General features: G+C 42.1%; 1 protein-coding gene across 2 annotated transcripts in view; it reads right to left on the bottom strand.

Moving 5' to 3' along the window:
* Positions 1–18,740, bottom strand: part of SMURF2 (SMAD specific E3 ubiquitin protein ligase 2) — a 59,006-nt gene extending 40,266 nt beyond the window's left edge. Inside the window, exon 1 of one of the 2 annotated variants that reach the window (XM_064395252.1) lies at positions 18,213–18,740. In XM_064395252.1, coding sequence (XP_064251322.1) covers positions 18,213–18,264 — 52 coding nt within the window. In that variant the 5' untranslated portion in view covers positions 18,265–18,740. Of the gene's footprint in view, positions 1–13,301; positions 13,350–18,212 lie in introns of those variants that run through there. The other variant, XM_064395253.1, reaches the window with a different exon arrangement.
* Between the last annotated feature and the right edge of the window lie 1,716 nt (positions 18,741–20,456).

Raw genomic sequence — 20,456 nt, 5'->3', positions numbered from 1 at the left:
CTACCAGAAAGGTTTACAAGTCTTTTTCATGGAGATTCACATTAATTCAGGTTAAGCTGAGTAAGTGGATGAAAAAAAAGTTGGGTTTGGTTTGCTGGTTTTTTCAGCTATATATCAAATGTGTAAATTAAAGCTGAATGACACAAATAAACCATGCTCATCGGGGCTCTTTGTAAATTAGGGCTTCAGCCACAGCTCGGTGAGAAGGAAGCAGAAGTAACACGTGGGAAACTTAAGGAAAACAAAGGCTATTGGGAATATCTGCATTTCCTGGTTCAGTGTGGATGGAGCCTCTCGGACCAGCCAGGATGTTTCCAATGCACAACTTTCATACCCTACAAATTCCATTTCTCTTCTCCACCCTCCTCCAAAATGGCCCAATCATCCCATTTCACCCATTTTTCAACATCTGAAAAACCAACCACTACTGCACCATGGAGCTGTGGGACAGACACCACTTAGAGAGACTCAAAACTGTGCTGTCACCTGGGGTGGGGGGAACAACACAGCTTTAAATTAACAGCCAGCAGAATGCTTCAAAGGAAAAAGGCAGCAAAGATCAATTTTCAGACAAATTTCAAAGTTACTCCTTCTGTTTCTCATATTGGTGACAAGTATAAAATCACAGTCCAGTAAACAAAATCAGGGTGGGAAACACAAATCCATTAAAAAGATAAAAGAATCCTTCAACTTTGTTGTTATGTTTCCTGTAACAGTCTTAATTATTTCTTACTCTCCTGCAATATTAAATAAATAGTCCATAAAAAAAATCTTTAGAGTACCATTACCAGAATTTACTAATCTCAAAAGTAACTGCAGAGGTGGTTTTTATATCCAAGTGTGAGTGAAGTAAACTCTAATTCAATTTTCCAATAAATACTGGAATAAAAAAGAGCTCAGGCAAAGAAAAGGGGGTCACTCTTATCTCAAACTCTTATAATTGTGCTAAAAATCTTACCTCAGTCCTTAAAGACTTCTTTATAATCCCAGCAGTTAGTTTTTAACCAAAACAGAAGCAATTAATCCAAAATTATCAACTTGTAAAATACTTAAGGGAGCACAGGATCATTCCTCTGATGAGTAAATAGAAAAGGTAACATGGAAATTCACCCATCTGTTTCTCAGTTGGTTTTGACAGGAACAGGAGTGAGGGGGGGAAAATTTAATGGGAGAAATAAATGATAGCTCTGCCTGATGTGCTTCATGCAACGTGCTGGGGACAAACCTGCCAGCAAGGAGCAGAGCCCTTGGATTTGTTTCACTGCAGTAAAACTCTCCACCCTCTGAATGAGCTGTAGGAGAGGCAACAACAAAAGAAACTCATGATCTAATTACCAACTGGACAAAAATGCCCTGAATTTTAACAAGGGCTCAGACAAGAGGCACCTGCAGCTCAGTCAGCCTCCTGGGTGGCAGGGATTGTGGGTCCCAGCAGCTCCCAGGCTGGGATGCCAGCGCTGTGTGATTGCAACAGGAGCTCTCAAAACTCTGTCTCTGCTGCACACACGCTCCCTGGGGAACACCACTGCTGCTGGGGCTTTTCTGGGAAGAGGAGAAAGGAAAAGAACCAGGAAAAAAAAAATAAAAAAAGAAAGAAGAAAAAAAGACCCCAAAACCACGGACATAATTTACCCTTCACAAGTAATTCCCATGCCACTCCAGCAAAATGTTGTATATATTGATTTTATCAGTACTACCAAAAGGATTGTCAGATGCTTTTTAAGAAATAATTCCTAACTCATGAGAAAAGCTCGGCCAACAAATTTTATTAGGGAGAAAAAAAGAATTCTGGCATTTCAAATATATGTTTAAGTATTTACAAAAAATAATGCTCTAATAAGTAAAACCATGTCAAACAGTTCAAGAGGGTCATGATTTTGATACCATCACTAGCAAAAATCATTAATTAGACATCTGCCCTTAATCCAAACTGCTAGTTCAGCACAATTTTCTTTTATTACTACACCTGATGTACTGACATGATGTACTGATATTACATGGAGCAATACAGATGAGTAATATACTCTTATATCCTCCTGCATTATCATCAATATCCACAACCTCAGACATTCTGTCTCCTTCATAATATGTGGATCCTCCCTCTTCTTATTTAGTACAGTTGAAAAATTCAAGCACAATATACCTATACTCACATTTTTTTGTAAAATTTGTTTTAGTGGAAAGCTTTCAACTCTGGAAGTTGCCCCTCTCTCTCTTTGGATCTTGACAGTTTGGCTTCTGCCAAAAATACAGCAGGGTCAGCAGGAAGGTGTGGGGACTATACACACACACCTTTACCTGCTCATGCCTCTGATGATGGAATTCTGCCTGGACCTGCAGAAATGCAACATCATCTAAATCAGGAAACCCCCAGCTGCTTCAAGGCAGCACACATGGAAAACCAAGAGAATGTCACCATTCAAACATCATTAAAACTCTCATGTACCTCAGTCCGGTCTTATCCCCCACCACACACCCATGAAGCTTCATCTCCAGGAGATTATTACATCATTAGCCTATACCATTTATAAACTGATTAAGTATTGCAGTCCTTTAATATGGACAGATTCAGTTTGGTTTCCCTGTTTAAACAGATGTGTTCTACAGCACAATCCAAACAGTTTAAGAAGCTGCTGCTGTTGAAGATATGAGCTAACTGAATGAGCAATCTTATTTATTTCAACTGAAGCAAAGCAACTTACAGGAAAGCCTTGGTTTTGTTTTACTTTGGGTTTACACAAGTTGATTAAATTATTTAGTCAAATCAGTACAACTTATATAAAATTGTAAGAAATAATATAAAAGGGAATTTAAAGAAACAGAACACCAAGAGATTCAGATGAAATAGCTCACCAATACATGGAAATAAAAGATCTTGCCCAAAAACCATTGCCATGATATTTAAACTACACTTTGGGAGATGCAATGCTCAAAGTAAAACTAAATTAATTTTTTGGAAAAAAAAGAACACAGAGTAGAAGATATTAAGCAGGGTAGAGTGAAGATAAAGAAAGATAATGGGGAGGAGCTGAGACTGAAAAGAGGCGTGTAAGATGATTACATGAATGCAAAAAGTGCATCAACACTCTGAGCAGTAGAGCAGATGGATAAAAACCCAGAAAATATTCCCAACCAGTTCAAGAACATTTCATTACAGAAGGCAGAATGGCTTCCAAGCGCAAGGAGCATCCAAGTATTTCCAAGGACCTCAAACACCAGTTATGAACTTCAGACAGTCTGAGTGGACATGATGGGGGATTTTGAAGGGATACAGAAATTGAAAAGCCTCACTTCCCTGCAGCCTTTCACTTTAGGAACCCTGAACCTCTTGCAGTTCTGCTCACAAAGTGTTATACTAAATAACTTCTGATTTCTACCATTTCTTACATGGCTGCAAGGTAAGAGCAGGCCAAGTTTTCCAGAGGAATCTTTACATGCATTTCCTAGACACACGCTCCTTGGACATCTCAGCTGCTAATTGAGTGCTACCCCAGGGCACCCAAATATAATAATTTGCTAAATAAATATATTAGCTTTCCAAGTACAATGTTATTTCTTTCACAACCATCTTCTGACATCTCAATTATTTAATGCTAAACACCTTCCAACGACCAATTCCTTTAGTTTCTCTATCATTTATATATCTTAGAGCCATTATGACAACTTACACTAAATACCTGGTAAGTTATATGGAGACAAAGAAGGCACAGGCTTTTTCCCTTTTACATTGCTTCATCCAACTTTGTAAACTGTACCTCCTTTCTGCATTAATTAAATTTAAGAATTCATAAATATATTTCCTTCTCATCTTTCACCATTGTGGTCTATGAATGGCATTGTTAAAGTGATCCAAATTTTTAAAATACTACAATTCAAAATGCAGTGATCACCCTGGAACTGGCATCCTACATTAAACTACATCACAGCTAATCATGTATTTTCAGTAAAAATAAGCAAACAAACGAAGTTCAGGGAGCTGTGCCTGCACTCCTGGTCCTCACTAAAAGGTGCTGTTGCTGAAGGATCACAGGACAGGAGTGCTTTCTAGGGTGCACACAAACATTTTGTCATTTAGCTAAAAATTTTAAAAATACCTAAAAGAGATTAGAAGAAACAAACGAGTCTCACAGATTTTGCTCCTAAATCCAGACTGTTCTTCAGGAGACAATAAAAACCACGGGATTGGAGAAGATAAAGTGTTAATCACATATTTGGTGGTTTATGAGCCAAAGCAGTCTGAGGTTTAAACTGCTTCTGCTCAGTGCTCATCCCATTCAGAGACGATGAATCATTTCCCATTTGGCAGCACTTCTGCCTACAAGGCTTGTCTTCTGTGAGATTTCTCCTGTAGCCTTGTAATAGATTTGCTAATTTAGTACACCTGACTTTGAGCAAAAGCTATTGTTGCCAGCTGTCAGACTAGACCTCGTCCTGTTTATCAGACACATCTCCAGCAGCCCGGCCTGCCCAGTCACAGAAACACAACACTCCTCGCTAATCCCAGGGCAGTAAATTACTTTCTAATATCCTTGTTTTTCTTACTCTGCCAAAATACCAACACATCACAGATTTAAAGCAATAGCAAAATCAATTTATCCTCAGCAGCTGGGCTCATACCAGTTTATCCAATAACCACATTTTTTAAAGTCATTTTTACTGTTCTAGTCATTCTGTCCATGAATTTCTGAGTTCCAGCAGCAGAGGTTTGACTGTTTTACACAAAGGTAACATAAGCTCCCAGGGAGTGTATTCTAGTTTTTTAGGCAGGACTCCACGACTCTTTGAAAGATAAATCAGAGCAAAACAAAATATTAAATGCCTTACACATACTGAAACATTTCCTGATTTTCCCCAGAGCTTTATGCATGCAAAAGAAAGTGCATTACTTGCTGTTTATAAATATTTGTGTGGACAGAAATTTGTGCTCAGGGTAGGGGCAACAGAAAAAACACAGGGAGATTTGGGAGGGCTTTGCTGTTTTGGGTGTTTTTTGTGGTTTGGTGTTTTGTTGTTGTTTTCTTTTAACCTCCCTATAGTGAATCTGGGAAACATATGAAAAACCAATTTGTGTATGATATTTTTATGCCTAAACAAAATCTACCAGAACTTTATCCTTTACATTCCAGATTACATAGATCACTTATACAGATACATAAAAAAAAGCAGACCTGGTCTGTACAGGTTTCACAGTGTTCACATAAAAACACACTCACATAGCAGATGTTCATTTGATACTCTTACTCTTCTAAATGTTTTAAACCTCAGTATAGAGAATGCACACTTGGCTAACAAGAAATAGAGAGTATTGACATTGCTCTCTTGCATTCTCAGGGGGCTGTGGAGCCACTTACTCATCTCTATCACTCCAATCTGGCTGCTGAATTCATGCTGAGCAGTCAAGGAAATGCACCTGGACTCTTCCACCTGGCACTGACGTGAAAGGCCAGACAGAAACTGATTCAACATGCAAAGGCCATTCACCATGGGCAGGTTCCACACCACCCTGTGGTTACCCTCTGCTATACCTGTTACCAAAATTAAATCTCATTTGCCTTGTAGCACAGCAGAGGATCCCTCTGACCCTTACCCTCATGACAAAATCCATCCAACACCCCACTGCAAACACCCTGCCCTGGCAAAGGGATCCCAGGCCTGGGAGCTCAGCTGCACAGGCAGCACCTGCTCTTCCAGCTGGGACACAGGAGAAACCTGGGAAAGAGAGCAAAACCTTGGGATTTTAGGAAGTGGAGGTGAAGTCAGAGCAAACAACAGACTCAAGGAGCATAATAACCTCATTGCCTTGCAACAGCTACATAACCCATCTAGTCCCAAGTAAAGCTGATGTTCTTGCAAGTCAAAAGACCTGTGTGAATATATAGTTTATATACACCTGTGTGTATATATATAAAGGTTTTGCTTTGTAACATATGACATGATGAATCAGACACTGCATTTCGAGTATTATTCATCTGCACAACTTAAGCTAGCCCTGAGGAACCACTAAAGGAAAATATTTGCCAGGAAAAAATAACTTAGAATATATGATTCATTCATTTCTGAAACAATAAAATGGTTCACTATAACAAAAATAACTATATTGTAAATATTTCAATTAAAATGTAAAAAAAACCGCTAGCCAAATACAATGAAGAAAGCATGCCCTCAGAATAAAAACAAACCATTAAACTTGAGTATGTGTGCAAATAACAAAACCTCTTGCTGGAAAAAGGTAATTTTATGAAATGCAGTTAACACCATATCTGATGGAAATGGTACTCTATTTTTTTAGGGATTTCATAGTTTTAGAACAAAGACACACCTCAACTCTCAAACATAACTATTCTTCCATTAGGGTGATAAATGGATATTTATTTCAGCAGAAAGTGATGCATGTAGTGTACACCTAAAAACCAAACAGATCCTGAACATTCCCCTGGGGAGCAGACAAGGCTACCAGTGACCTTAAATCATGATAAAAGGGATCAGCGGAACAAAATCATGTATTTAATAACTTTATAATTGTCCAAAGCACAAAGAGGTCCCATAGGAGCAGACTTTGTTTCAGACTAGTGTCAAACACTGAGGGAAAAGTGAAGCACTGTTACGCATCAACAAATAACTGTAAAATATAAAAACAGTCTGAAAACTTCATTTTTCTTCATAGTTAGACAATATTAAGTTTACTTAAAGTGAAACCTTGCAGTTTCACATTTTGTCAGTTCACTTATTTTTAGTTTTCTAAAAAAAAGAAAAAAAAATCACCCATCTGAATGCACCCATAACTCCTCCTCACTCTGTCCACACAGACCTCTACAAGAAACTTCAGACTGCACATCTGCCTGTCTCTTGCTGGAGATACACCTGCCCAGTACAGGTAATTTCTGGATTGTTTCTTCACTGGTCACACTCTGCTTTTGCAAGCTCCTTTGTGTGTGTTTCATACACACAGAGAGTGAAGATCAAAGTGGTTCACAACACTGGCAGCTCAGTGCAAACAGAGCACAGGGCACTGAATCACCCCCTGACACGGGAAGATGCTCTGGTGCAAATCCAGTGGGGATAAAATATAAAATTACAGGGCTGCCCTCTTCTACAGAGAAATATTCACAAAGATTGCAAGATCCATCACAGTGTACAAATGATGACTGCCATAGCTCGTGACTTTCTCCTTTTGCTTGGTATTTAACATATTAACATTGACTCTACTAAAAAAGCTCAACTCTTTCATGTAATGAACTCATCAACAGCAGATAACACCTCTCTGAAAACGTGTAACTTCTGGAGTTGCATTAATTGTAACTCCAGAAATTTTGTGAAAATATGGCATGTAAATGAGCCAAGGAAACTTTAAAACTACATAATTTAATTGTAATTAACAGCAAGTTTTCTACACCGTTTTAAAGTAATAAAATATTAGCATTAATGAAGTGACCAAGATATTCTTAGAAACAAGGGTCTTTTTAAAAAACTTCTCAGGTTTGCTAAAAACTGAAGAATTCCTTTTGTTCTACTCATAAGGAGTAACCCTGATCTTATCTTCAAGCCTTTTTGGAATTATGTTCTGAATCATGGCCACTTAGAAGCCAGTCCTTAATTCCCTATTTCTTCTCTATAGTATCAAGGTGGTGGACATGTGAAGCAAAGGAACAGATGGGAGAAATTTTGGGGTGGGTGTTTTTTCCTGTTTGTTTTAAAACTTCTGGCCTCTTCCCAACTGTAACCACTCACATTCTTTGCATGTTATGCATCCTGAGCTCCTATAAAGCCCCCCTGCTGTAGATGACCCCTTCTTCCAATAAAACAGATCAGCAACAGAACATCACATGGGCAGAAACAGCATTCCCTGGATGGAAAGCCAAGTGTTGAAAGGTCTGAACAGGAGACTCTGGGCTGCCTCTGTGACCCTGTGTCACACTGAGTGCTGCAGCACCAGAGCCCAGGCACCAACAGATGCCTTGTACTGCCAAAATCTGCAGACTCCACCATCTGCCCATTTCCCCGGACAGCTCCTTGTTCCAGCTCACTCCCTCCTCCTCCACCCTCACCCAGATTTTGTGTCCTGTGCATTGCAGGTGGTGCCTCTCTTCACACCAGGAGCACACTGAGCTCAGCTTCAAGAGGCAGAGCTCAGCTCCTCACCAAGCCTGCGCCAAGCCTCACCTGGCTGATTCAGCCTAACACTGTATCCCTGTCTGACAGTGCCTCTGCCCCAGAATAAAGGATCCACAAGAACAAAGCATTTCTACATGATGTGCAATGTATTTTTAATCCTTTCTGAAACTGGTTGAAGTTTAGCAGAATCCTCCCAAAATAAATTTGGTCTGATTGAGCTCCTCAGCATGAAAAATGTCTGTGTTAGCTGGCTGCTAACAGCACTGAGCAGTGCCTGATAATGGGAAGTGCTAACTGGGGCTGGCATTATTAGCTCCAGCTTGGTATTCCAACTGCAGCCAGAGTTATAAATTTCACTGATGGAAAGTAAAAGGCCAAGATGTTCAGACAGACAAAGCAATTCCATGTTCAAATGACACAAAATAGAAGCAAGTGCAGGCCTCAGAGCCCGCAGTCCCCACAGTGCTGAGGGGACAAGGAATCCAAGGGTCAGGGTGACCAGGGACAATCTTCCTGTGCATTTGCTGCCATTCCACTGCAGTGACACAGGGTGGGAGCAGGACAAGTGCATCTCCAGACATGGACCACACTGCAAAGAACTGCTGAAATGTGGAGAGTGAGGTTACTAAATTCCAATGAACTTATGAAAAATAGAAAAGTTTTGAATGGGTCCAAAGTCCTGCCCAGTGTAGATGAAGTTACATTATGCTGATACACAGGAAATAGCTGACTGATTCTACAGGATGAACAATTCACCAGAGGAAAGGAACTTTCAGGAAAAATGATAAATATTGTAATGAGGAAATCCGAGGCACGTATTCACAATGCCACATTCACATCTCACAAATGAACAGAAATTTCTTCATGATCCCCTGGCCACAGAAGCAAGTGAGACACAGCCAAATATAAATATATAGGACCTCCCCCCAGGCAGAATAACCACTTGCTGTTTGGGAGGGGAACCAAGAACTTTGCTGTCTGTCCTTGTAGATGAGACTAAAGAACTTTTAACCTCCTTTTACCCCCCTCGTAAGAGCTACTGAGAGAACACTGTGAACTGTGGGAACGGCTTGAGGAAGGGAGAGAAGACTTCACAAATATTTTATGACAAGCCAGGCACGACGCACGTACTACTGAAAATTACTCTAAGTCATTTTTTCCTTAAAGGCCTTCTCTTTTCCTGCTGCAGAAGAAAGCAGAAGCCAACGTTTTAAATCATCTTTCAACCCAGCTCTTAAGAAGAAATCCCAAACATGAAGGATTTTCACAAAAGGGCCACAGTGTTACATGACAGCACAACTTCAGCGTAAATCCTGTCCCCCTCATATTAGTACAATCACAAAGATTTAAACCCTTTAACTTTTAAACAAAAAGCTGATATCCAACTATTTGAGACAAATTGGAATTATTGCACAGCATCTGGAATTTACAGACAGCAATTGCTTCTCTAATAAACCAGGGGCACTTCCCCTGGGCAGCACCATTAATAAGCTTGAACAGAGGACAACAGCAGTTTTCCCCCACTCCTACATCCTTAACCAAGAGTTTATTATAACTATGTGTGAGATAGATATAGATATAGATATAGATATAGATATAGATATAGATATAGATATAGATATATCTCACATAAATGCATTTGAAGATTCTGTTCACCACCACCCTGAGCTTCACCAAGCATCCAGAACTGCTAGTTAGACATTTAGAAATGCCACATACACAACCCATTGGAAATTATGAAAGATGGCACAAAAATTTATCATTCCTCACAAGCTTCAATTAACAAGAACCTTCTGCAAGATCAGTATGAAATGTTTTTGAACTTTCTACTACAATTCTCTAAATAAAAGCCCTAGAAAATTTCTGCTTTATCATGCATTATGCCCTTCTTTAAGTCTGGGCAATTTACGTGTCATATACTGTGCACTCAGGCTTAAAGAAGGCAGTCATTTTTAATTAGTACTGCTGAGCAAGTGCTCTCCAGAAGATGTGAGGATGAGGCCCTTCACACCTACTTCAATGAAGTACTTAGCAACGGGTATTTTGTATCCTTTAAAATACCAGTATTTGTATTATCAGGATGAAGAGAAATGCTCAGCATCTTCAGATTTCCACGCTGACAGTGCAATCATTGAATCATTACAGCCTGGCTCAGTGCTGGACTCACCAACATGACATTTCCTTACATTTCAGCCCAAGCACAGCATCCCACATTTGTTTTCTGCTTCCACTATAAAGTGACCCAAAACCTGGGAAACTTACAGTCCCTTCACATCCCTGTGCCACCTCTTGAACACTTGTACTCTGTCCTGTTTCACCTCTACAAATGTCCCCTCTTGCCTCTGAATGGCACCACGTGCACCAGCTCTATCCTATGAAGTTTCTTATATCACACCTGATGCCATCCTTTTTAAATTAAGACAGAAGAACTTACTCTGCTGCTAAACAAAAAAGAGGACACCTAAATATCACTGCAACTAAGCACAATGCTATTGCTCACCTAGTCCTGCACACAGTCTTCTATACAGAGCTATAAACTATTTTATAATCCACCAGGGAAAATAATGGGAAGAACTTCTTCTCTGAAAATAAATATTTATAGATATTATAAATAAAGAATTTCAGAACAAGGTGAACATTTTCTGTTAAGAGTCGAATTGAAGGATTATTTGCCATGAGGATACCTAAATGCTTGGTACAATAAATGCCATGAATTTCTAATCCCAAGCTGTTAAGCATGAATATAATTCTATGAATTTTATTCAGACATGTTTCATTCCTTTGCACACTTAAGGATTTTTATTTTTTTTTAACCAGCCATATCCAGAAACATCTAACCCAGAAACATATCTCCTCCCTCACGAGTAATAAAATTAATTTTATTAAATTTTACATTTTTTGCATTAAAAATACCTGCATTTACTAGATTGCCTTTTACTAAAATGAACAACAGATTACTAAGTACACTCCATCTACTTTCCTCACGTCCTACAATATGCACAAAGCAGGAGCTTTCTCACACATAATTTTAGAAGTGTATAGCCTGGTCTTTATCTATCTTAGGAAGAAATCTTTGGGTTGACCCAAGTTCAGAAAATGCCTCTAAGTATTACCAACACAGATTCCACCTCCAGTTAAATACAAGCACAACTGCATCTATAATTGAATTTATGTATGCATCTATATATAAACTCCAAATCAAATGGTTAGCATGTTAAAAAGAAGCATCATGACAGATATAATTAGTTATTACTCCATTTAACTCCATCAGTATTGTTAAAATCTGGGTCAAGGCAGAATGAAAATGCCACCAAGAGCCTGCTGGTATGTGAACCTGCCTGGAGCCACCACTCATTTACACATCAGCCCACCACAGTTCTCTACACCCAGAGAAAAAGGGGAATGACAAGAGATGGACTTGAATGTGGATATATTCCTCAGCCCACCCCATCTGACAGCACAAGATGGAGCAGAGGTTCATGTGCATCCCAAAAGTTGATGCTGTGGGCTGGAAAGCTCTGCTATGGCATTGTCACTTGGATGTTTGTGGCAAGATGGCATCACACATGCTGATTTAAGCATGAATGGCACAATCTGGGCACACAGTTTTACTGGGACCTGTAAATTACATAGCCTGGACATTCTCTGCATATTTGAAACAACTCAAATGAATTGCTTACAGAAAGGAAGCGTTGAAGCCATTCCTCTGACAATCCCACAGCCATGGAGTGACTGTCCCTTTCTCCAAGAAAACAAGTCTAACTTGGGTTAAATATGCACTGGCCAAGAGTCAATCCACAAAATTACCAACAGGATACAGCCACAGAAACTCACATACTGCTACTTTTTCTTTCACTTTCAGAATTTTGAAAATGTGAGTAATGCTTCATCAAAAGCAATACGCGTTACTCATTTCTGGGGATATCAGCCCTCCTGGTCTGATCTTTTGCCTGAGCAAAAGCAAGAAAAAGTATCTTGAAGTGGAAAAAAAGCAATTCCTAAGAGTCTGAAGGATGCTAAAGCACACAAATATGGCATATGAGCAATAACTGAACACAAATCACCCCAACCACACAGTCTCAGAGGGCCCAAAACAGAACCATCTTTCCTGTGGATTTAAACTCAAAAGAAACAACGTTCATGGGCACAACGTCAAAAGATAGAGGATCTAAATCCCAGCTTTACTTGTTTATCCTTTTTATGATCTTGAGCTTGTCTATTCTCTATCCTGTATCAGTCTCCCCCTTAAACTCAGATGATAATGCTTAGCCACTTTTGTCCTGAGCTTTGTTATCAACAGACGAAGACTTCTTTAAAGTTACAAGCAATCTTATCTGTGCTTTCACTGGAAGCATTTAAAGATGAAGTAGTAAGAAAAAAACAACAATTTGCTTCCTTGAATATATTACTGACAAATGTCCCTCAAGATTCTGATCCTCTTCCCCAAAGAGGAATGTGCTTTGCTGACAGCAGACACACACAGCAGCTCCTCCTGCATGCCCTGCCTGCCACCACTGAGGTGAATCTTCCCCAGCTCTCAGGAGTCACTGGAATGATCTCAGCCCTGCACGTGTGATGAGCATTTACATTTTATACATGAAAGCCAGCACATAACAGCCTGTGCAGTAATGCACTCGTGCCACTCAGCCAAGTCAGAAGCCAGCTCACGTCATTGTTGTGAGGAGAGCAGGGAAGACACCCAAAGAAATCATCCACCCTTTTTTAAAGGCTGCAAGAAAGGTCTGGCCCAGTGGTGAGATGTCATTCTAAGTAAGATGGCAAAGCAACGAAGCACTTCAAAGGCCATGAGATAAACCAGAACAAAACATTAAAAGCTGTCTTCTTTGAGGGATCTACCCGTTCACCTTAAAGACACAAAGACAAAATGTTTTCATCTGGGGCCTGATCAGATTTTTCAGTGTGATTAACAAAGAAAACAGAACATAATTTGTCACCACTAGATGAGTTTCTCAGCTTTGTACAGCTACACAGACAGACATTACAGGACAATGTAAACTCTTCAAACTTCACTGAAAACTACAATTCTAAACATTACTTGCTAATATTCCACCCCCAGGATTCCTTTTATTGTTTTTCCCAGCAATAGCTTTAATTTTTTTAAACATTACCATTAGGACTGCCTGCAGATTTCCCATATGTCTCCCACATATGGCCCATATGTTACCTACACATGTAAATCCCCTTCTAGCTTCAATGTGTACAGCCACAGGTGAACAGCAGGGGTTTTTAACTGAATTTCAATCTTTTAACTGAAGCCCCCATGTAACTGTTCCCCTACTACAATTTCCTCCCCCAAATCCTTTCTGATCTTTGTTTTTCTTGCCATGATACCCCGTTATGTACTCTTGAACACAGATATCTAATTTTATACCCAGATGAATAAAACTTTGTCATACAAGCTGAATTCATAGAAACAAACAGCTGAAACTGCTCCATACAGCTGCTCAGTTGTTTATTACAATTCTTTGGCATCTGTATGATCCACAACTGATTTATATGTATATAAATATCTATAACTGTATACTGTGTATAGAAGAAAGCATATATTTACACACACACTTTGTACTTTGATGAAAATACTGAGGGCCAAGCAGCCATCAGTCCCTGCACATCTGATTAGACACGTCTATTGACTTTGTTATGACTGCACCAGTTTAATCCACCTACTATGTAATTTATTGATTCGGATTTTTTAATGACACATGGCTTACAAAAACTGGTAGTTAAGTCAAATATACCTTACATGAAGGAACCCCATTGTTTTATTGTTGACCAAAGCCTATCTAACTACAGGCTGCTGGTAGGAGAGGCAGCCCTGCCCTCTTTGCAGCTTCTTCTCTGCATCCCTCTTCTTCAATACAAAAAAAAAAAACCCTTTTTTTTTCCTGGTAGGATTAGCTTTCAGCTCATCCCATAGCTACACAGTTGCTGGAGACAACACAAGGGAGGGCCCAGAAAGTGAAGCCAGGGACTACAAAAAGAAAAAAGAAACAGCACTCAGACTTTAAACTGACCTAAAATGGCACTACAATTTCAGCCAACTATAAAACCACTGCCCTGCTACATACAAATATAGGGAGCTGCTTTATCAATTGATCGATCAGATGTTCCCACAGTGAGGCTCTGCTGTCCATAAACTTCAGTCCTGCTTCCACCACCACTGATGGAAAATTTAGGATTCAGGCAGGTAAACCACTGTCTCAACTGGATTATTTTAACACTTTGATTTATCCACTACAAAACCCAGGTTTGAACATTCCATGTTGTTTTACAAAGCTCAGGAATATTCTGGCTTTTTTATAAATAAAGCATGTTTTCCAAGAAATATTATTAGCATTATAACCAGAGTTTCTATGGTCTGGTAAAACAGCAGCACTTTCTCCTTCAACACTGTAACTTCCCAGCACAGTCCCACCTCTGTACTGTGAGGGCTGAATAGACAGTAAAGCAGCAAGAGAGAAGAGAGAGAGGGGCAGCACATGAGATGCTGATCCATTTTCCACAACACAACATCCAGTGCTTTTATTTCTCTAATCAGCAAACCCTGCAGGAAAGCTGGAAGCAGTAAGAAGGAGGAAAAACAAATCCAACAACTCTTCAGGCCTACGTCTGATTCTGTACCAGCAAAACTCTTCCAGCTCATTCCAGTTTTATCCATGGGATATTTATTACCACTTTTTCCAGCCCAGTGTAACTGTGCTTTGTGGCTATGGAAGTATCTTTACTTGTTAACAATTCTGGGACAAACACTACCTGCAGCACATGAACTAAATAAACTTCTGCACTGAACCTTTACTCAACATATTCTAATGCTCACAGAGTTTTGTGCACCTCAAACTGATTTTAGAAAGTATCTCCTTGATAAAAACAACCTTAGGGGCTTCAGAGAGCCATCATTGATCTCCTGAGTGAAAGCAGCCACATATAGCTATTCTAACATTAGAAAATTCACATATTAGGACATAAAACATTTACTGAAAACAATGGTCATTTCTCAGTGTCCTGAAGAATGAAAGATCAACACAATTCAACAGTGGGGTGAAAGAAATCATAGCATATTCTGACTGACAGTGTAGTGTATTTACAAATTCACATATTCAACACAACACTGAGAAAAATCATACTAGGAATGGAAGGGGATGACTGCACTTGCATCTTCTGTAGAACTCGAATGTACTCAGGACAGGACCAGATCAAATGGTGATAAATATGTGAGTTGAAGAAGTTTTCCTTACACTTCCTTGGACACTGTTATTACAAGCTGCAAAGATGAATTTTGCAGAAGACTAGTGCAATTCTAGACTTTAGCTAATTTAAATTACACTGCCTATATTTCAATCAGAAACAAGGATTTATACCTCCTGCCAGAAGTATCATCAGAAGCCATGACACTCGGATTTTAACAATTATCCAGTGATTTTTTTTTAGTCCAAGGTTATGTGAACAGTATGAACATATGTATTACTAAAGACTCAAGTGATATTTGCAACAAACAGCCAAACCTTTGCAAAAGAATAACCTTTTGTAAGAAATGTATAACACAGATGCACTGTAAACTAAATAAAAACTTACTAGAAGTATGCCACCGCTGTGGTTTGTCTCTGTTGTGGAACCCAGACCTAAATAAACTGTTAAACACTTAGTGTAAAGGTATGCCAAACATTTCTCAGAACTTTCTTAAGGTCTCAACAAAGAGTCAACCTTTTTTGCAAAATGAGGCCTAGGTTAAATATTTTATTTGGCTCCTCAAGATGGACTGAGAAGTTGGGCACTAGCTCCAGATCAGTTCTTGGACTCACATCAAACATTACCCTGTCATTTATCCAGTCAGTCAAAACAATGTTTTCCATCTAAACCTTTAATGTTTATGTCCTGAAAAACTGCTAATTGAATCCAGTTCTTGAAATCCATTTTTTAATCTATACCATCTAATTTAGAGATACTGAACAGAAAAGATAAGCGTTGAACAATGATTGCAGAATTAATCCCATAAACATTCAAGCCAAAACAGAAGACTGCTAGTTTCATAGAGCCAAAGAAAATTAAGATTAAATAGCATTTGTCAGTTTGAGAATAAACTTTTAAAAACACTGGATATACAGATTCTTTTAATTCCAAACAGTTTCAGAACTCAAGAGCCCTCAAACTGCTTTTCCAATCAAAAAGGGTAATCAAAACCACACAGAACACTTAAAACTATTCCTAGGCAAGAACTGACAACATGTCAGCTGAATTAATAAAATTCATTGTTTTCCTTAAACATGTAAAGCTTCCTTACAACAAATGACCCTACGTGAAGCAGCTCCCCGTTAGCTAAAGCAGAAAATACCTCAAGCTGTCCAGCTGGAGACACAGGCCAATGTTTCCTATAAGCTTCCAATAACAGAACTGGTCCTCAGAGCCTGCCAGAGCTGCTAACCCTGGAACAGTCCTAAAAAGACAATTCTGCCTTCATCCCATGCTCTGCACATTCCCTTCCTAAAATACAAGATGCCAAAAACGCCCAAAAACGTTCCTTAGGGCTGTACCTGCTGCATTTGGGGGCTGACCGCAGTGTGTAAAACCACAGCCTGCTTCTGGTCACAATCACACTCCCCTCCACACACTGACTGTCACAGGCACAGCTTCAATATGTACTTAATCCTCAATAAAAAGAAAATCTGAAACGAATTTGAACACAAAACACAGAGGTGAGAAAGACAACTCCCTAGACAGTATTTTCCATGCTTTTAAATAAGGCTACAGACCATTTTTAATGTTTGAAAGATAAGCAAGTCTGAGCACTCACTACTCAGGGAAAGAAAGTATTAAAGCACTGCATCAGCACAGCAATAACCTGAGGAGAAAGCTACAAAACACTCGGTAAAAACAAGGCTGCACTGTTCCATGCAGCAGCCCCGGCTACGCTCATTTCAGTTTTATTTCCAAGTGTAATATACAGACACTCACAAATCTCCATGAAAACTAGATTACAAATCTAGTCTGAGTAATTCCAAAGTAAAACATAAGTAGATACATTTTACTTCTCCTGTGAAAATAACATACTTGGAAAAATCAGTATGAAAACACCTCTCTTTATTAGGCATTAAACTGGAGATATTTCTCACGCACCTAAAGTAAATATAACAACTCTTTTAATATTTTAAAAATATTTCTTTTGCAAGCTGCTTAGGTATACTATATAAAGATGGATATTTACAGTGAAAAGCTAGACTTTTCTAATTGCTTACCTTCCTGTACTGATGCTTCAGGACACACAGTATCATTTATGTACTGGAGGACTTAACAATACTCCAAAGAAAAAAGCTAGATCCAAGTGTCCTGAATTTTTTTAAAGAAATCCAGCAGAATTTCCAGTATTTTTTTCCTCAAAACCTGTTTATCTGGGATTTTATATGGAAAAGGGCATAATTTTAAGTATTTAAGACCAGATTCTTTTTCTTCCCAGCATACAGGTGAACGGTTTTTATGGTATTTTAAAATATCAGAGGTCAAGTGGTCTGGAGGAGGGCAGGACAAGGCATTTCACCCAAGAACTGTGAACAATCACAGAATATGCTGAGTTGGAAGGGACCCACCAGGACGATGGAGTCCAGCTCCTGGCCCTGCACAGGACACCCCCAAATCCCTCCCTGTCCCCGGGAATGTTGTCCAAGGCTCCTGAGCTCGCCAGCCTTGGGGCTCTGACCACTGCCCTGGGAGCCCCTCCAGCGCCCAACAGTCTGAGCTGAGGAAATCGCCTAAAAACCCCAACAAAACAACAACGATAAACAAACAAAGAGGTCAAAACAAAGAGCGTGGCCGTTTCTTTCGAGAAAGACGAAGGGAAAACGCACGGCAAAGTTGGGGTGCGGTGGCTGAAGTTCGCCCAGGCGGCTGCGGGGCCCGGGCCGGGCGGGCGGCGGAGCCCGGACACGCCGAGCCCGGGGCCGAGGGAGCCGAGCGGAGGCAAAGCTCGCCCTCCCCTTCCCTGCCAGGCCTGAGGGGCCGCTCCGGCCCCAGGTTCAACCTCAACGGCACCGCAGGAGCCGCTGCCGCCCCCCGCCCGGGCTGGCCCCGCGCCCCCGGCCCAGCCTCACCTGTCAGCCGCAGCTTGACGGGCCCGTTCCGCCGGGCCCCCGGGTTGGACATGGCCCCGCCGGGGCTCCCCTGCCGCTGCTCCGCCGAGGGCTCGGGGGAGGCGCGAACACAGCCGGGCCGGGCGCTCAGGGCAGCGGCGGCCGCCGAAGGAGGAGGAGAAGGAGGAGAGGCCCGGATGTGCCCAGCGTCGCCATGAGCGGGGCCGGGGCCGCGGAGGAGGAGCGGAGCCGTCCCCGCTTCCCTCCGCTTCCCTCCGCTTCCCCGCCCCCGGGCCCGAGCACAACAAAGCCGGGACGGAGCCGCACGGACGGACGGGCTGGCGGCGGGCTCGGCTCCTCTCCTCTCGCTCCGGCCCTCCCTCCTGCCCCGCGGAGGCCCTGCCCGCCCCCCGCGCCCCGCCTCGGGTCAGCCTGGCGGGGAACGGCGTCAGGTGGCGGCGGCGGCCGGGAGCTGCGGCTGGGGAGGCCGGGGGGATCGGCCGTGTCCTGGGAGAGCGGGGGAAGATGGGGGAACGGCCGTGTCCTGGGAAAGATGGGGGAACGGCCGTGTCCTGGGAAAGATGGGGGGAATGGCCGTGTCCTGGGAAAGATGGGGAAAGATGGGGGGAATGGCCGTGTCCTGGGAGAGCGGGGGAAGATGGGGGGAATGGCTGTGTCCTGGGAAAGATGGGGGAATGGCCGTGTACTGAGAGAGTAGGGGAAAGATGGGGGGAATGGCTGTGTCCTGGGAAAGATGGGGGGGGAATGGCCGTGTTCTGGGAGAGCAGGGGAAAGATGAGGGGAATGGCTGTGTCCTGGGAAAGCTGAGGATCAGGAAGGATGGGGGAATGGCCGTGTCCTGACAGAGCTGGGGAAAGATGGGGGGAATGGCCGTGTTCTGGGAAGGATGGGGGGAATGGCTGTGTCCTGGGAAGGATTGGGGGAATGGCTGTGTCCTGGGAGAGCGGGGGAAAGATGGGGGAAATGGCCGTGTTCTGGGAAGGATGGGGGGCATGGCCGTGTCCTGAGGAGATCTGGAGTCTGGGCAGAATGTGGGTGATGGCCGTGTCTGAGGGGGACTAGGGGACTGGGAAGGCTGTGGAGAATGGCCTGGGAAAGCTGGGGATTGGGAAGAGATTGTGGGTGAATGGCCAAGGTGGGGAGGAGAGGGTGGCAGAGTGTGGGGAGTTGGGACGGGGAAACCGAGGGTACAAATGGGAAAAGACGTGGCAGGAGAATTCAGAGCCAGGCTGAAATGGGTGGTCCCATGCAGCCGTGCTGCAGATCCGTGACGGTATTCCCCATGGACAGGGTGTGACAGACCAGCCCTGGAAACTGTTAAACTTTGGACCAATTTGGTTCTTATCTGCACTGTGTAGAAATCAGCAGTTGGTTTCTGTGAACTGCCATTCGTAGAATAATAATAATAATAAAAAGCCTTGCATCCATGCCATGTTGCCTAATTTAACTCCCACCCTGTGGGAAAGGTGAGCCTTTCCAGAGTTTTCCCAGCTCTGCAACACACTTCCCATGAGGAGAGCTCCATCAAAGTCATGGGCAGCTTTCTGCAGGGCCAGAGGGGTCTGAAGGGTGACAAAAGCTCCCAGAAAAGCTACAAATGTGTCCACAGTCAAGGTTGCTTTAGAAGTTTAAGCTAATAACATCACACACCTACTCTTACTAACAACCTTGCTAATCTACTCGTTTGATCATGTCAGTGCTCTGGCTTTTCCTGCTGAGGTAACCTGTGAAGTATTATCATGTGGGCAGTCAGGGATGAGGATCCAGCTGTGGATCCCCATCATGGGATGAGAAGGTGACCAGTGCTTGGCTGAGTCCATCCTGTGGCTCCTGCACAGCCCAGGAGGTTCTCTCTGTGCAGTTGCTGGAGCTGAGCTGTACCCGTGCCTCGGGTGGTCCCACCCTGCCAGCTCAGAGCTTGGGCCTCGTTCATTCAAACCTGGCGTGTGCAACTGATTTTTGGGGGTTTTTTTCAATCCACTGAAGGCCATGGAAGTGCAATGTGGTTCTCAAGGCTTTCCTTCCATAAAATGTGACCTCTCCTATGCTGTACACGGGGACTCACTTCCTCCCAAAGTGTCTCAGGTGCCAGATTTCCAGTGCTTCCTGCAGTGCTGTTCCAGTGTCACTTCAACAGGGAGCAGAGGAATCCTGGGGTCCCTTCCTTGGCCAGGGCTGTGCCTGTTCCCTGTGCCATCAGCTGTTTATCACAAAACTGGCAAATGTTAGACACCTTCACAGCAC

This window comes from Passer domesticus, chromosome 20 (assembly GCF_036417665.1).
Source record: "Passer domesticus isolate bPasDom1 chromosome 20, bPasDom1.hap1, whole genome shotgun sequence".
Taxonomy (NCBI): Eukaryota; Metazoa; Chordata; class Aves; order Passeriformes; family Passeridae; genus Passer; species Passer domesticus.
This window is presented reverse-complemented; position numbering and strand designations above follow the sequence as displayed.